Genomic DNA, 17,008 nt, shown 5'->3' with positions numbered 1-17,008 from the left:
CCTCATCCAGGACCAGGATCCTTGTCTTCCTCAGGAGGGCCCGGGCCAGACACACCAGCTGCCTCTGGCCCACGCTGGAGGTGGAAAACCACGTGTTAAAAGCAGCTGTAGGGAGCGCCTGTGTGCACCGCTCCTCCTCTCCTCCCAAACACACCTGAGGTTCTCTCCTCCCTCCGAACACTCCAGCTCCAGTTTGGCCGACTGGTTGCTGACAAACCTGTGGAGGTGAGAGTGTTCCAGGGCCTTCCACACATCCTCATCACTGTATTTCTCAAAAGGGTCCAGGTTCATCCGCAGCGTTCCAGAGAACAGCACGGGTTCCTGCAGAAGAAACAGTGAACCCAATTCAAGATGGCTGCTACACGCTACGCAGGGATGGGAGGAGTGCTATTAATACAGACTAAATCTTAAAACGCGAGGCTGTGTGACTTTAGCAGAGATGTGTGCATGACCTGTGACCTTCTACGCAAGGAGGAAAGCAGCATAAAACTGTTCTACACCACGTGTCACCCGTGCAGATTCCCTCAGCATGAACCTACTGTGCTGTAATGGGATGTATCTCACATAAAGAGCGAATGGAAAAATCCAACATGTGATTAATTTGGTCAATGCTGAACAATTCCCGAGAAAATGTCTTGATTTTTTCTTCCATACAAAGTTTTTGAGTTCATTTACATTCAGACGGCTTTAAGCACTCATACTGTCAAACTAATCAAGACTGAACTTCTACTTGAGTTAGTCAAACGAACTGAAATGATCGAGATCCTGCTCCTGTCTGTGGCTCCGCCTCTGGCCACACCGTCCTCTACTCCATTTTCCTGATTCCCTCCAGCCGAATGGCCCAGTTTCAACTCCATGGGCCCAGTACCAATACGGTCCAATGTGAAGTCTAGTGCATGTGCGTGTCATTGAGCCGTGCTACTGTGCTTCATGCCCAATAAGGATGCATGTAGCTGTTGCTAATTTGGTGCTTGAAATGATAACAAAGCAACACTAAGCTGTTTTTTTTTACACTTTAACTAATTTCTTAAAGATGCGGTTGACTGAAAAAAACAATTTCTTTATGTTTATTTCTGATTATAATCAGTCACTCTGAGTTTTTCATGCAGGTTGAACATGAAAATGGTCTCCTACTCCTTGCATTAGCTTCTGATAGAAATTAGACGGTGAAACTCTAGGATTAGTGTTCACATTGACAACTTTTCCTCTCTATCTACTCCACTTCTCTGGGGTGTGCCTCAGGGTTCGATTCTGGGGCCACTCCTGTTGTCGATTTAATTATTACCATTGGGGATGATTTTAGCAAACCTTGGAATACATCATCACCTTTACGCTGACGACTGCCAGATTTATTTGGCTTTAAGTAAACCTGACTCAACTCGCCTTCTCGTTGACTGTATTACTGCAGTTAAAGGCTGGCTGTCGGAGAACTTCCTTTGCCTTAACGAAAACAAGACCGACGCCATTCTTTTTAATCCAATCAATCCAAAGCATGCACCTGGTGACTTCCCTCTACCGTTTTAAAATTTTAAATCTGTGTAACCAGTCTGGGAGTGAAACTTGACTCTGATCTGTCAATGAGTTCACAAATTAACGCTACAGTCAGGACTTGTTTTTTTCAACTACGTCGCATCTCATGTTTAAAGTCAATAGTCAAACGACCACATCTGGAGTCTGTCGTTCACGCCTTTGTCACCTAGCGTTTAGACTATACCATCTCAGTACGTACCAGTGTCTCAGCAATTGAGCGTCTTCAGAGAGTACAGAATGCGGCGGATAGATTCCTTTTTTTTTTTAACCGTGTCCTGTCTGGCTGTGAAGCAAACAGAATTGATGTCTGAATGCTGGTAACAAGCCTTACAGATTTACTCTCAGGTGGAGCATCAAAGCGTTTGCTTTTAATGTCACGCCTGATACTTAAAACTTTATTGTTATTGTTTTTGAATGCTTTGTAATTCCGACCAGACACAGAGTCAGAGGTGAAAGAGACAGGAAGAATAACCACAAAAATAAACAATAATGAACAAGAGTCTGCTTCTAGACCTGCAGAAAGGGAAAGAACAGAAAAAAATGGGACACACAACAATACATCAGGAGCAAGCTATCACTGCGTCAAACTGATGATGAAATATAAAATCAACATTGTTTAACTGAACAATCACACGATAATAAATCATAGTGCATGTAGTGGCAACGACAGCCTTAAGACCTGTGTTGAACGTGCCCAAGCCCATACATTTGAGAGCACCATGTGAGCACCTGTGTGTGTACACGCACTTGTTTATGTAAGGTTTCTCTATAGGAGCGTCCAATAGAGAGTGTGAGGGGCCACAGATCTGCCCCTCAAAAGTGTGTAGAAGACGGGGGGGGGGGGGGGGGGGGGGGGGGGGGGGGGGGGGCTCCAAGTCCCAGAGATCCAGGCGCTGCCCCAGAACACAGGAACCCCAAGGACACTGCAACCAGAAAGGCCCCCGCCCCCCTCGAGAGGCACACAGGATTGCCCCGGGGGGCCACAACCAGCAGCCGGCAGACTCCTGGGAGATATCAGCAGCAAGCCCTCAGGCCCGCCCAAAGCCTCCCACCCCCTAGCCGGCCGAGCCCGGGACCCAACGACCCGGGACCCAACGACCCGGGACCCAGGGGCGACCACCCCCGCCGGGGACCCAGCAGAACCCAGGGACCCAGACCCCACCAGGCAGCCACCGGGATTGAACAGGCAGATGCCAAAAATCTTAAAGCCCCTGACCCGGGAGCCACAAACACTCAGGCAGACCAAGGCACCACACCCCACACCAGGTGTGACAGGGGGAGGGGAGACAAAGATCTATATCATCAAAAGAAGTCCCTGGAGAGGGGAGGAGTCAAAGGCCCCACCTGACATATACAGTCATACACAAACACAGTCACACACTCTCTCCCTCATGCTCACACATGCACATACAACCAAAGACTTACAAAAATGCACGCCGGACACCCACTCATGCTCCCCATACACACCCTATTAACTCTGGTCCCGGTAGTGCTGCACATTGGGTACAACATCACCACCAGTTACCAGAGTTTGACCCTTTCTGCTGGGGTGCTGATGAGCAGGCTACCCCGCCCAACGCTGAGCACAGCAACCCATCATCCCAGACCCCACCCAGACAGCCAGATCTCCCTCCTAGCCTCCAGCCCCAGGAAGCCAAGCAACAACAGAGGTGTGCTAAGACCCCTAGTCTCCCTCCACCTGCTCCAATATAGTGTTGTGTGTTAATTAGGTGTATTCCATGGCTGTGGTGAGCGGGCAGTGCGGGCATTGTCCGGCCTATGCCAGCTGATGCCACCGCACCACCCCACTTGCACCCACAGCCCTCGGTGTCTAAGTGCAGTTTAAAATTGGAAGTGGGCACCGGCACTCAGGAGGAGGCTGAGAAATCCCCCTGCCAATTGCCGTTGAATGTGCTCACTCCCAAGGCCCTAAGTGTGTGTTTGCGTGGAATGTCGTCGGTGGAAGTGTATAAGGTGCAAATAAAATTGGGGGGCAGGTTGCCACAGGAATGCGGAAATGGGGTCCATACCCGCACTCCCTGACTTATCCACCCCCCAAGGTCCTATGTGCATGATTGTGTGAAGATGTGAGGGAGCAGGAGGAGAGAAATATGCGGGGATGGGGATGAATGGCTGGTTGGGATTAGCACTCCAGGGAGCCAGCTCCCCCACTGGCCCAATAGGCACCTCTGTTGTCAAATTGCCACCCAGGTCATGGAGACCCCAGCCCATCCTGCCAGGGCCCAAAGCAGCAGTATCACAGAGCCTCACGGAGTCCGAGGGCACCAACCCAGCCCCACCCCAGCAGAATACCTATGCCCATCCCTACATTTGCACAACTTCCAGAATATATAAGACATAGGACATCCAGGTAAGGTTGGGTCCTCCCCCTCCTGGACCTCCCCCTCCCCTGTGATGGGACAGCAGAGGGGCCAAGGTCTACCCGAGGCCCCTGAACCCGGGCCAGGCACTGCTGCATATTCCTGCCTTCTTCCCGGCAGCAAACATGTCAGGACCCGACCCCCAAGGCCCCGCCCAGATCCCCACACGGGGCCGGCCACCCCCACACCCCGAGTCCCCAGGCCCCCACCCAGACCCGCCCAGGGGCAGTGACCCATGGCCCAAGACCTCCAAGGGGCCCCACTCACACCCACCAGTAGTCCACCCCACGAGGCAACCCAAGCACCTCCAGAGGGGGACAACAGCCCCCCATTCCCAGACAACCCCCAGTGAACCCACCTCCAGGGAACATCCGGATACTCCAAACTCAGACCCTCAACCCCCCCACCCACATCATCCCGCAGGACAACATCAATGGTCCCCCATCATCGCTATGTGATGGAACCGATACAAAGGAGCCCAGAGAGACTGATTTGAAGTGGAAGCAGAGGCTGAATCAAGTGTAATATGATCTAACTAAAGATTTCTATACTGGTTAATACAGAGAGTTTCTCTATTTTTCCAATTCAAGAGGATAGTTTTCTTAGCGATGCATATGGCAGTCAGAACCACGTGAGCCAAAGATGTTTCAATCGGGACATCGTCCAGGTTTCCCAGTAAACAAAGAGAGGGGGAAGTTGGGATATGACATTTCAGACATTTTGACAGGTCTTCACACACTCTACCCCAAAATTCCTGGACAGGTGGACAGGACCACAGTGCATGCATGTAATTGTCAGGAATGTTGTTTGTGCAGTGTGTACATGTGTCAGATGACACAAACCCCATCTTGAACATCTGATGACCTGTATAGTGTACTCTGTGTAGAATTTTGTACTGAATTAATTGTAAATTGGGGTGTCTGATCATTTTAAAAGTTTTTAAACAAGTTTGGGACCAGAAGTTCTGGTCAAAGCTGATTGATAGATCCACCTCCCATTTTTCAATAGGGATTGCAATTTTATCGTCTATTTTGGACAGTGTCTTATATACTTTAGACAGTAGTTTGGGGGGTTTGAGATTATAGAGGTCAAATACCCTTGGTGGTGTTTGTAATTCTATTTTATTGAGCTTAAATTTTTGTTTGACTACAGATTTAATTAGGTGATATTCTAAAAAGCTATTCTTATCTATTCCAAACTGGGAGACTATTCGATTAAATGGGATGAAGTCCAATCCTTCATATATGTGTTCCAGGTGTAGGATTCCTTTGTTTTTCCAGTCCGGAAGGTTCATCATTTGGTTATTTTGCAAAATGTCAGGATTATTCCAGATAGGTGTGCGTCTGCATGGTACTAGTGAAGACTGTCATTTTTAGATACTCCCACCATGCCGTCAGAGAGGTGCTGATACTAATACTTTTTGAAGCTTTCATGTTTTCTTATCCAATCCAATCCAATCCAATCCAATCCAATTTTATTTATAAAGCGCATTCACAAGGCATTACAACAAAACAAGGCGCTGTACACTAAAAATGTTGGTTAATTAAACCGGCGGTATATAAACATGTCGAACACAGATAAAAGATAAAAAGGAAATACAACAAAATTCCCAAAAATAACAGCTAAAAATCATTAAGACACAGGGTGAAGTAAAAATAGAAAAAAAAAAACATTTTAGAAAGAACCTTAATAATACGGAAGTCGATAATTGTGGAGTCAGTTTTTAAACAATGCAGATGTCAGTGAGGTTCATAATTATGTTGTATAAGCTAGGTTGAAGTAGTGAGTTTTCAGGCGTGATTTAAAAATGCTAGCTGTTGGTGCTAGCCTCACTAGCAGTGGTAGTGCGTTCCTCAGCTTCGGTGCACAGACAGAGAAAGCCCTCTCTCCACGGCTTTTTAAACGTGCATTGGGAACAGCTAGGAGGAGCTTATCTTCAGACCTGAGAGCACGCGGCGGGTTGTAGTAATGGACAAGTTCACACAGATATGGAGGAGCTTGATGGTTCAAGGATTTGTAAGTGAGAAGCATAATTTTGAAGTTTATCCTGAACTGCACGGGCAACCAGTGGAGAGATTTCAGAATTGGAGAAATGTGTTGTCTTCTGTCAGCTCCAGTCAGCAACCTAGCTGCTGAATTCTGGACCAGCTGAAGTCTAGAGAGAGCTGCTTTACTGATGCCATATAAGCAGGAGTTGGAGTAATCCAGCCTAGAGGTGAAAAAAGTGTGGACCACCGATTTCAGAAGACGTACACTCAGGATGTGCTTTAGTTTTGAGATGCGTCTTAGTGGGTAAAAACATGATTTAACTGTGTTATTGACCTGGGCATCCATCTTCAGAGCCTGGTCCATTTTTACTCCAAGGCTGGAGATTACAGAGGATACATTAGGTGAGAGATAGTTGAGGTCAGGTTGTTGAGTTGCCGTGATACTGTTAGGACTGAAAACGATTAAGTCAGTTTTGGAGTCATTGAGATGGAGGAAGTTGTCAGCTAGCCATTGCTTGACCTAAACGATACAATCAGACAGAACTTGCGTTGACTGAGTTGGCTTAAATGAAAAGTAGATTTGACAGTCATCAGCGTAAAGATGGTATGAGACAGCGTGCTTTCTGAAAATGGCTCCTAAGGGCAGTATATAGAGGTTGAACAGTAACGGGCCGAGAATTGAACCTTGTGGGACACCCCAACGTAGAGGCTGTGACTCTGATGAACAGCCGTCCAACATGACCCTAGCAGACCTGTTACAAAAGTATGACCTAAACCAATCCAGGGCAGTGCCTGAAATGCCAGCCCAAGTGTGAAGTCTTGTGATCAAAATGTCATGATCGATCGTGTCGAATGCTGCAGATAGATCCAAAAGTACCAGAACCACATGGAAACCTGAATCTAAAGCCAGAAAAATGTCATTAAACACCCGAACGTGAGCAGTTTCAGTGCTGTGCTGTTGTCTAAAACCAGACTGACAGGTGTCCATTACCTGATATTCATTTAGATGGTTCACCAACTGTGCATAGACTACTTTCTCAAGGACCTTAGATAAAAACGGTAATTTGGAAATTGGTCGTAGATTAGAGTACTCGGTGGGATCGAGGCCGGGTTTTTTCAAGATTGGTTGTAGAACAGCGTGTTTAAAGGCACGAGGAACTTCAGCCAATGTCAAGCTACAATTTATAATGCGTAGCACGTTATTGCTAGTTAAAGGAAACACCTCTTTCAGGAGTCGAGGTGGGATAACATCATCTGGGGAGCCAGAGGGTTTCATGGCTGCAACAGTTTTTTCTAGACAGGCCAAAGAGATGGGCTGAAAGCTTTGAAGTTGCCCGTGAGAGGGGATAAATGAATCTGGAACATGGTTGGTTTGGTGAATCTGAGCTCTGATTACAGTAATCTTATTTAAGAAAAACTGCAGGATTTGGCTACACAAGTCAGCGGACACAGAGGAAAATAGATTTTGAACTGGGGAAAGCACTGCATTTATGGTTTTATATAACACACCTTGATTGTTAGAATTAGCCGTGACAATGCTGGCAAAAAATCGATTTCTCGCTCCTCTGACTGCTTTTTGGTACTGAGACCAAGCCTCTCTCATGGCCTCAAAGGATACAGTAAGCCTGTCTTTTATCCATTTACGTTCCAGTCTCCTGCAATTTCGTCTCATGCTTGAGCAAAGCTTGAGCTAATAAATGGTAAGTCTGAAAGCTCTATCGTATTGCAAAGTGTCTGTTCTATATCTAACCAGGACTTATCTAGTGGGTTATCTTGCAACCATCTTGGTATATATTGCAGTCTGTTGGCTAAGAAATAATAATAGAAGTTGGGTAAATCCAGTCCTCCTCTGTCTTTGGTCTTCTGAAGCGTTTTTAAGCTAATTCGTGGAGGTTTATCCTGCCAAAGGAATTTAGTAATTGAGGAGTCCAGAGATTTAAACCAGTGTAACGTGAGGAAATATGGGTTTTCTGTCACAAAGGTGGTGTTGGACTCAGCTGGGTCGCTGAGAACTTTCACCCACAGATTAAGACCTGAACGCCAGCGAGTCTGGGAGGAAACCATAACATCTGCCACCTGCAGTCTACCAGAAGATGTGTTCCCAGGAAATGTAGTCATAACAAGTCTTAAAACTTTCTTTCTTGATTTTAATGTTAAAGAATAATCATTATCATTTTGCTCATTATAAATGTGTTTTAATCAAATGAATGATTCTTATGCTTTGGGTAATTATAATGGATTAATGAATCCATACTTTATTAAATAATGTTTGAGGATGTTTGTTACCGACCTTCACACACACTCAAGCACACACACACTCAAACACACCCACACACAGATTCTCACAGTAAACTCCAAAACACATTTGCTGACGCACACGTTTGCTTTGAGAAGAGAAAGGCTTTTGGTAAGTTTCAGTTTATGATGCAGTTCGTGCTTGACAACGAAAGAGGGAGGACCTGAAGAAACCAAAGGGGGGACAGAGCCGATCGGCTCATTCCCCCCCCCCCCACGCTGTTCCTGCCAAGCCAGACAGGACAGCTGAATCGCAACTTCTAACGCAGACTCATACCGAGTCTTTTGATTTCTGAGTGAACTAAACTTAACAAAACGCATCGACAAAACACTTTACCATCAACGTGTACCGAGGGCAACTCTGGACCGGTTCGTGGCGCATCTTTGCCTTCTTTGCCAGCCAAGGTGCCCTGGATGAAACATCATCCTAAGGTGGCGTCCCGGGTCCAACAGGGGGTCCGATTTTCGGTGAGGCAGAACACGACAGATAGCGTTTTGATGCATCTTTTCCAACTAAACCTAAGTTTATTCAAACCATCACTTTTCACTCAGACACCTGTTTCTTCCTGAAGCAAAATCAGATGCACACCCGCACTCAGCTCACCTCATATTCAATCTTCACACACTCATTACAAGGTCTATTTGAGCAAGAACAGCATATCAACTGTTAAAGATTGTCCCACAAAGTTGCCAATGTTGATTGTTATTTCCTGTTTGTCAATTTCAAAATCATTAGTTTAATTTGAAGAATTAAAACTTTTAATTGTCAAACTTGTTTCTTCATTGAACTGAAACACAGACCCACGGATATTATCGACAGTTTATCGATGAAAACAACCTTTGAGTCTTCTTAATAGGGCTGCAACAAACGATTATTTGGATAATCGATTAATCGGATGGGGTCTCGACACGATTAATTGATTAATCGGATTACATGGAGAAATTTTTAAAAACTGCTAGGGAAACGTTATTTCTCTCCTTCCTTCACTTTATTTAACACAACATTATTAGAAAACAGTTCAATAGCAGAAAAACAACATGCCATCACCTAAATTGTCTTATAAGGTGTATAGACAGAGACCCTAAGCTACATCTATCTGTGACCTAAAATGCTTGGTCCAAGTTAAACAGCTTAAGGGCAATTCTCATCTGTTTTGTTTGATCTCATCTGTTGACATTTATTTTAAATGTAATTAAACATAGGCTGTGAATTAATCAAAATTTATCACTATTTCCAAAACTGACTGAAAAAATACCAAATAAAACAAAAGTAAATGAATGCCATCCTCCTTGCAATGATGCCCTGGGCAACTGCCATAAAGTCACATCAAGAAATGCTGCTGATCATTCCAATGATCCCAAATAGACTCACATTAGGCCACATGAAAGCAACTGAACCCAAAAATATATTAACCAGTATATAACTGCACTCTCACACAACACGCCTGCAGCAACAGTTAGGACTCCTCCCTCCCTTTTAAAAGCATTTTTGCTTCTGAGGACATTGTGGTTGTAAAACCACATGCTAGTAGTCTGGCCCCGGTGTGATCAACCAGTTTCTGCGGGAATGTGACGGCGGAACCAGGGCCAGATTAACACTTTGTTGTACCCTGGGCAACAATATTCAAGGGCTCCATCATCACGACCCAAGGATCACCATAATGTGGTCACATACAGAATATTTTACTGTAATATGCAGTAAATATACTCAATACTTGAATGCCTGACAACACGTAACCCGCCCAGAGTAACCTGTGACCCACCTCGTGTGGACTGACCAATGAGGAGAGGGTCTTATCTTGAGGCCCTCTCTTCATTGGTCAGTCTGCATGAGACTGACTCTCAACTGACATTCAGTCGTAGGCAGCGAAGCGTCTCTGTGCAGCGCAAAAGCCCGGGTGGACAGTTTGTTTAATATTTAATGCAAAATCTAATTTTTCTGCTTTAGTACTGCAACAAGGTTTTATTAATAATAAATTATTATACCTTTTGTTTTACTACAGCATCGGTAAGCTTCCTGTGCACAGATGATTAAGGATGCTTGTTTCAGCTGTGAGATTAGACGATAGGATCAATGAAAAAATAAGTTGTCACACACTCCATGGAAACTATAAGAGAATCCACAAATAGTGGCTTTCAAATGGTTTTGTTACTTTTTGCAAGTTTTTAAAAGAAGCAGATGAGACAGCATGTCTGATAATTTAGTTTTTCATCTGATAATATTAGAACATGTCAGTAATGTCTGAGGGGCTTTTATAAACACCATATAACTAACACTACTGGAGAGGGCATGAATTACACAGAGGCTTCTGGGGAGCCCAGTTATGGGGGGGGGGGGGGGGGGGGGGGGGGGGCATTTTGCCTTGGCCCCCAAAATGTCTTGAAACGGCCCTGGGTGTGTGACTGAGTTTTGAAGGTGATCTGAATTGTATCAGATGTATAAATATGACGTGTATAACTTATTGTTTTTTACTGGTAAAAACGTGTAGTGGAGATAAATATACCTACATTTGACTTTTCAACACTTTGTTTTGTTTTCTTGTTTTTATTAAACTATTTTCCTGTCCTGTCTGTCTCTCATCTTCCTGCATCTCCTCATAATTCTCCAGAAAATCTGTTGCCTGGATTCTTACCTTTTCACCTCATCAGTTACTTTTGAACAGATCAAAGGGATCTCCTGACCGAAAAGCTCAGAGCGTGTTTTCGATGCTGCGTGAGGTGACATCACCACAGCACAGGTGATGAGCTCCGCAGTAGCGAGCTTCAGGCACAAATAAGATAGAAAATAGAGAACATGTGCGGACATGAACGATTGTGTGCTAATTATAGTTTTTTGGTTGCGCCACTTTGAGAATGGACCGTGCGCTGGAAGCAGCTGCCTGGATCGCTGCGCGACAATGCGGAACCGGTTCGCAGCAGCGCAAGTCTGCCGGCTCTCCCTCGTGCTGATCTGCCGGTACCGGCTCTCCCTCACGCTGATCTGCCGGCTCTCCCTCGCACTGATCTGCGGCTCTCCCTCGCGCTGATCTGCGGCTCTCCCTCGTGCTGATCTGCGGCTCTCCCTCGCGCTGATCTGCCGGCTCTCCCTCGCGCTGATCTGACTTGCTCTGGTCTGCGCGCAACGGCGGGCGGGAAGGGGGGGGGGGGGGGGCGCTTTTGGAAGAGTTGTGCGACACAACGAATCGATGACGCAATTCGTTGCCAACGCTTTTAGTAATCGATTTTCATCGAATTTATCGATTCGTTGTTGCAGCCCTACTTCTTAAAACTATACAATTTGGTTATTAATTTAACCGTCACCTTATCGTGGTGGAGGAGTTTGAGTGCCCTAATGATCCTAGGAGCTATGTTGTCTGGGGCACTTAGTGCCCCTGGTAGGGTCTCCCATGACAAATTGGTCTTAGGTGAAGGGTGAGACAAAGAACGGTTCGAAGGATCTTTCATGGCGGTTAAAACGAAGAGTCGGAGTACCCGGCCCGGAGGGTTACCGGGATCCCACCCTGGAGCCAGGCCTGGGGTTGGGGCCCGTGAGCGAGCGCCTGGTGGCCGGGCTTTCGCCCATGGGGCCCGGCCGGGCCCAGCCCGAACCGGATACATGGGCTCGTCCAACTGTGGACCCACCACCCGCAGGAGGAACATGAAGGGTCCGGTGCAATGCGAATTGGGTGGCAGACCAAGGCGGGAGCCTTGGCGGTCCAATCCCCGGACAAGAAAACTAGTTTTTGGGACATGGAACGTCACCTCGCTGGCGGGGAAGGAGCCGGAGCTTGTGGCAGAGGTTGAGCGGTACCGGCTAGATATAGTCGGACTCACCTCGACACATTGCATTGGCTCTGGAACCCGAGACCTGGAGAGGGGTTGGACACTCTACTTTGCTGGAGTTGCTCCGGGTGAGAGGCGGAGGGCTGGGGTTGGCTTTTTGTTAGCCCCGAGACTCTCTGCCTGTGTGTTGGGGTTTACCCCGGGGGACAAGAGGGTAGCTTCCTTGCACCTTCGGGTCGGGGAACGGGTCCTGACTGTTGTTTGTGCTTATGGGCCAAATATCAGTTCAGAGTACCCACCCTTTCTGGAGTCCCTGGGACGAGTGCTAGATAGTGCTCCATCAGGGGACTCCATTGTCCTGCTGGGGGACTTCAATGCTCACGTGGGCAATGACAGCTTGACCTGGAGGGGTGTGATTGGGAGGAACGGCCCACCTAATCTGAACTCGAGCGGTGTTTTGTTATTGGACTTCTGTGCAAGCCGCAGTTTGGCCATAACGAACACCATGTTCGAACATAAGGATGCCCACCGGTACACTTGGTACCAGGGCAGCCTAGGTCACAGGTCGATGATAGATTTTGTAGTCGTATCATCTGACCTGCGGCCGTATGTTTTGGACACCCGAGTGAAGAGAGGGGCGGAGCTGTCAACTGATCACCACCTGGTGGTGAGTTGGATCAGATGGCAAGGGAACATGCCGCGTAGACCTGGCAGACCCAAACGCATAGTGAGGGTCTGCTGGGAACGCCTGGCAGAAGAACCTGTCAAGACGGTCTTCAACTCCCACCTCCGGCAGAGCTTTGACCACGTCCCGAGAGCAGTGGGGGACATTGAGTCCGAGTGGGCCTTGTTCCACTCTGCGATTGTCGAGGCGGCTGTTACTAGCTGTGGTCGTAAGGTGGCCGGTGCCACTCGTGGTGGCAACCCCCGTACCCGCTGGTGGACACCAGAGGTTCGGGGAGCCGTCAGGCTGAAGAAGGAGGCCTACAGGGCGTGGCTGGTCTGTGGGTCTCCGGAGGCAGCAGACAGGTACCGGATAGCCAAGCGGGGTGCAGCAGTGGCAGTTGCCGAGGCAAAATCTCGGGCGTGGGAGGAGTTTGGTGAGGCCATGGAGAAAGACTATCGATCGGCTCCAAAGAGGTTCTGGCAAACTGTCCCGCGCCTCAGGAGAGGAAGGCAGCAACTCGCTCACACTGTTTACAGTGGGGATGGGGAGCTGCTGACGTCAACTGAGGCTATAGTCGGACGGTGGAAGGAATACTTTGAGGAGCTCCTCAATCCCACCAATGCGCATTCCGAGGAGGAACCAGAGCTGGGAGGCCTGGGGATGGACTGTCCGATCTCGGGGGCAGAAGTTGCTGAGGTAGTCAAACAACTACACAGCGGCGGAGCCCCGGGGGCGGATGAGGTTCGTCCTGGGTATCTCAAGGCTATGGATGTTGTAGGGCTGTCATGGTTGACACGTCTCTACAACATTGCGTGGTCATCGGGGGCAGTTCCTAGGGAGTGGCAGACCGGGGTGGTGGTCCCCATCTTTAAGAAGGGTGACCTGAGGGTGTGTTCCAACTATAGGGGGATCACACTCCTCAGCCTCCCGGGAAAGGTCTACGCCAAGGTACTGGAGAGGAGGGTCCGATCGATAGTTGAATCTCAGATAGAGGAGGAGCAATGTGTTTTTCGTCCTGGCCGTGGAACTGTGGACCAGCTCTATACCCTTGCAAGGGTGATGGAGGGGGCATGGGAGTTTGCCCAACCAATCCACATGTGCTTTGTGGATTTGGAGAAGGCTTATGACCGTGTCCCCAGGGGCACCCTGTGGGGGACGCTCCAGGAGTATGGGGTGGGTGGCTTTCTGTTAAGGGCCATTCAGTCCCTTTACCAGAGGAGCGGGAGTTTGGTCCGCATAGCCGGTAGTAAGTCGGACCTGTTCCCAGTGAGGGTTGGACTCCGCCAGGGCTGCCCTTTGTCACCGGTTCTGTTCATCACTTTTATGGACAGAATTTCTAGACGCAGCCGTGGTGTGGAGTGTGTCAAGTTTGGTGGCAGGAGAATCTCGTCTCTGCTTTTTGCGGATGATGTGGTCCTCCTAGCTTCATCCAGCTCTGACCTTCAGCTCTTGCTGGGTAGGTTCGCGGCCGAATGTGAAGCGGCTGGGATGAGGATCAGCACCTCCAAATCTGAGACCATGGTTCTCGACCGGAAAAGGGTGGCTTGCCACCTCCGGGTCGGGGGAGAGGTCCTACCTCAAGTGGAGGAGTTTAAGTATCTCGGGGTCTTGTTCACGAGTGAGGGTAGGAGGGATCGGGAGATCGACAGGCGGATTGGTTCGGCGTGTGCAGTGATGCGGACGCTGAGCCGATCTGTCGTGGGGAAGAGGGAGCTGAGCCAGAAAGCCAGGCTCTCGATTTACCGGTCGATCTACGTCCCAATCCTCACCTATGGTCATGAGCTTTGGGTAATGACCGAAAGAACGAGATCGCGGATACAAGCGGCCGAAATGAGTTTCCTCCGTAGGGTGGCCGGGCTCAGCCTTAGAGATAGGGTGAGGAGCTCGGACATTCGGGAGGGACTCGGAGTAGAACCGCTGCTCCTCCGGATCGAAAGGAGCCAGTTGAGGTGGTTTGGGCATCTGGTCAGGATGCCTCCTGGACGCCTCCCCGGGGAGGTGTTTCGGGCATGTCCTGCCGGCAGAAGGCCCCCGGGTCGACCCAGGACACGTTGGAGAGGTTACATCTCCAATCTGGTCCGGGAACGCCTTGGGGTCCTGCCGGAGGAGCTGGTGGACAAGGCCGGGGAGAGGACGGCCTGGAGCTCCCTAATTGGGATGCTGCCCCCGCGACCCGGACCCGGATAAGCGGAGGAAGACGAAGACGAAGACGAATATCACAAATTAAAATGTAGAATGGTTCCTCTTTCATAAAAGAGCATAAACCACAACGCTACACCAGTCAGCTGGTGGTTTGTTTGGGATAATTGAAAATAAGTAATTTATTATGGGTAAGACCTTCATTTTAGTTGTAGCAACTCTCCCCATGAGTGATATTGGTAAGGATTTCCATCTTGCAAGATCATCTTCCACTTTCTTTAAAAGTGGGATGTAATTTAGTTTGGTTAGATCTGCCAGCTTGGGAGAGACATTAATTCCCAGGTATGTGATATTCCCTGACTCCAATTGTGTATTAAGCAAATTGACAAAAGAGAAATTAATTGGTAGAACTGTGGATTTTAACCAGTTTATAGAGAAATCTGAAACTCTTGAAAAAGAGTTTATCAGTTCTATTGAATAGGAGAGAGAGGATTGAGAATTCTGGAGAAAGAGTAAAACATCATCTGCATACAGACTGATCTTATGTTCTATTTTCTTACACTTTATCCCTTTAATACCTGTTGTTTGCCTAATTGCTGTGGTTCGATAAAAATAGCAAACAGTGAGGGGGAGAGTGGGCATCCCTGCCTGGTCCCCCTCTGAAGACAGAAGCTAGCTGATATTTGGTCATTTGTTCTGACACGTGCAGTTGGTGAACTGTATAATGTTTCTAGCCAGTTTATGAAGAAGTTCCCAAAACCAAATTTATGTAAAGTTGCAAATAAGAACTTCCAGTTAACTCTGTCAAAAGCCTTTTCTGCATCTAGAGATAATATACTAGTTTCTATGTTTCTACTGTAAGAGAAATCTATCAAATTAAGTAATCTACACGAGCTAGTGGATGATTGTCTACCCTTAATGAAACCAGTTTGGTCAGGGTGTATTATGAAGGGGGTTACCTTCTCTAATCTTTTGGCCAGGGCTTTACAAATTATTTTGAGATCAACATTAATAAGAGAAATTGGGCGATAGCTGGTAGGAAATGCAGGGTCTTTGCCTGGTTTTAACAAGAGACTAATATTGGCTGAATTCATGTTTGGCTGTAATCTGCCGCTCTCTTCGATTTCCCTCACTATTCTGAAAAATGTTGGAGCCAGAATGATCCAGAATTCTATGTAGAACTCTGCTGGAAACCCGTCTGGACCTGGAGCTTTCCTATTCGTCATGGATTTAAGGGCTTCCTGGAGCTCCGCTGAGGTTAGTGGCGAGTCCAGGACTGTAGCTTGGCTGTCTGATAATTTAGGAAGTGTTATCCTGTCAAGGAACTTATTGATCTCGTAATCTGATGGGTTTATCTGTGGTGAGTACAAAGTTTGGTAAAGGTCTCTTAAGGTGTTGTTTATGCTTTCAGGATCATAAACTATATTCCCGGTTGAGTCTTTAACAGCAGATATGGTAGTTTTCTCTTTATTTATTTTTAACTGGCTAGCCAAATATTTACCTGATTTATTACTATGTTCAAAGTTTTCTATTTGTAGTCTTTGTGCTAAAAATTGTGTCTTTTTGTCAATAATTCCATGAAGTTCTAATTTAGCTTTACGTAATTTGCTCAGTAACTCTTCTTCTGTGGATGCCTCTAAAGACTTAATGATTTCTTCTAACTCCTAAATACGTTTGTTTTCTGTTTTTTTCTTATGTGATGAGAAAGAGATTATTTTACCTCTCATCACTGCCTTTCCTGCCTCCCAGAGAACAAATGCTGATGTTCTAGGCAGGTCATTATGTTCTAAATATAAAGCCCACTCCTTTTTAAAAAAATTCTATAAAGCCTTCGTCTTTAAGCAGTGATGTATTAATCCTCCAGTTTTTGCTTGGTGGGATTGTCTTCTTGTTTACCAGAGTTAAAGAAACCGGAGCATGGTCGCTGACAACTATGGGGTGTATCTCAGTGTCTGAAATGTCAGTCAACAATGAGCTGCTGACTAGAAAATAATCCAAACGTGAGTGAGTGAGTGAGTGAGTGAGTGAGTGTGATGGACGTGTGAGAAAAAAGTATACTCTCTACGGTTGGGATGAAGAGATCGCCATGCATCACAAAGCCCATAATCACTCATGTACTGTTTAACTATGTTAAGGGAGGAGTATGCGCATGTGCTGACGGCCCGATCACCGGACACACAGCAGCGTTTTGAAGCAGATGGCAGCTTGTTAATCAACTTCCACAAACAATTAAGACAGATTTTTGC

The 17,008-nt window shown here is 47.1% G+C and overlaps 1 protein-coding gene across 4 annotated transcripts in view; it reads right to left on the bottom strand.

Annotated features, from left to right (window-relative positions):
- Positions 1 to 17,008, bottom strand: part of abcc3 (ATP-binding cassette, sub-family C (CFTR/MRP), member 3) — a 114,757-nt gene that overhangs the window by 887 nt on the left and 96,862 nt on the right. For all 4 annotated transcript variants that reach the window (XM_054748957.2, XM_054748956.2, XM_054748958.2 and 1 more), the window contains 2 exons: positions 155 to 321; positions 1 to 74 (listed from right to left, as the gene is read on the bottom strand). The exon at positions 1 to 74 is cut by the window's left edge and continues 121 nt beyond it. In XM_054748957.2, the coding sequence (XP_054604932.2) occupies positions 1 to 74; positions 155 to 321 (241 nt within the window). The remainder of the gene's footprint in view (positions 75 to 154; positions 322 to 17,008) is intronic.

The sequence above is a fragment of the Nothobranchius furzeri genome, chromosome 16 (assembly GCF_043380555.1).
Source record: "Nothobranchius furzeri strain GRZ-AD chromosome 16, NfurGRZ-RIMD1, whole genome shotgun sequence".
Lineage (NCBI taxonomy): Eukaryota > Metazoa > Chordata > Actinopteri > Cyprinodontiformes > Nothobranchiidae > Nothobranchius > Nothobranchius furzeri.
The sequence above is the reverse complement of the archived record's forward strand: the minus strand, read 5'-3'. Positions and strand labels throughout refer to the sequence as shown.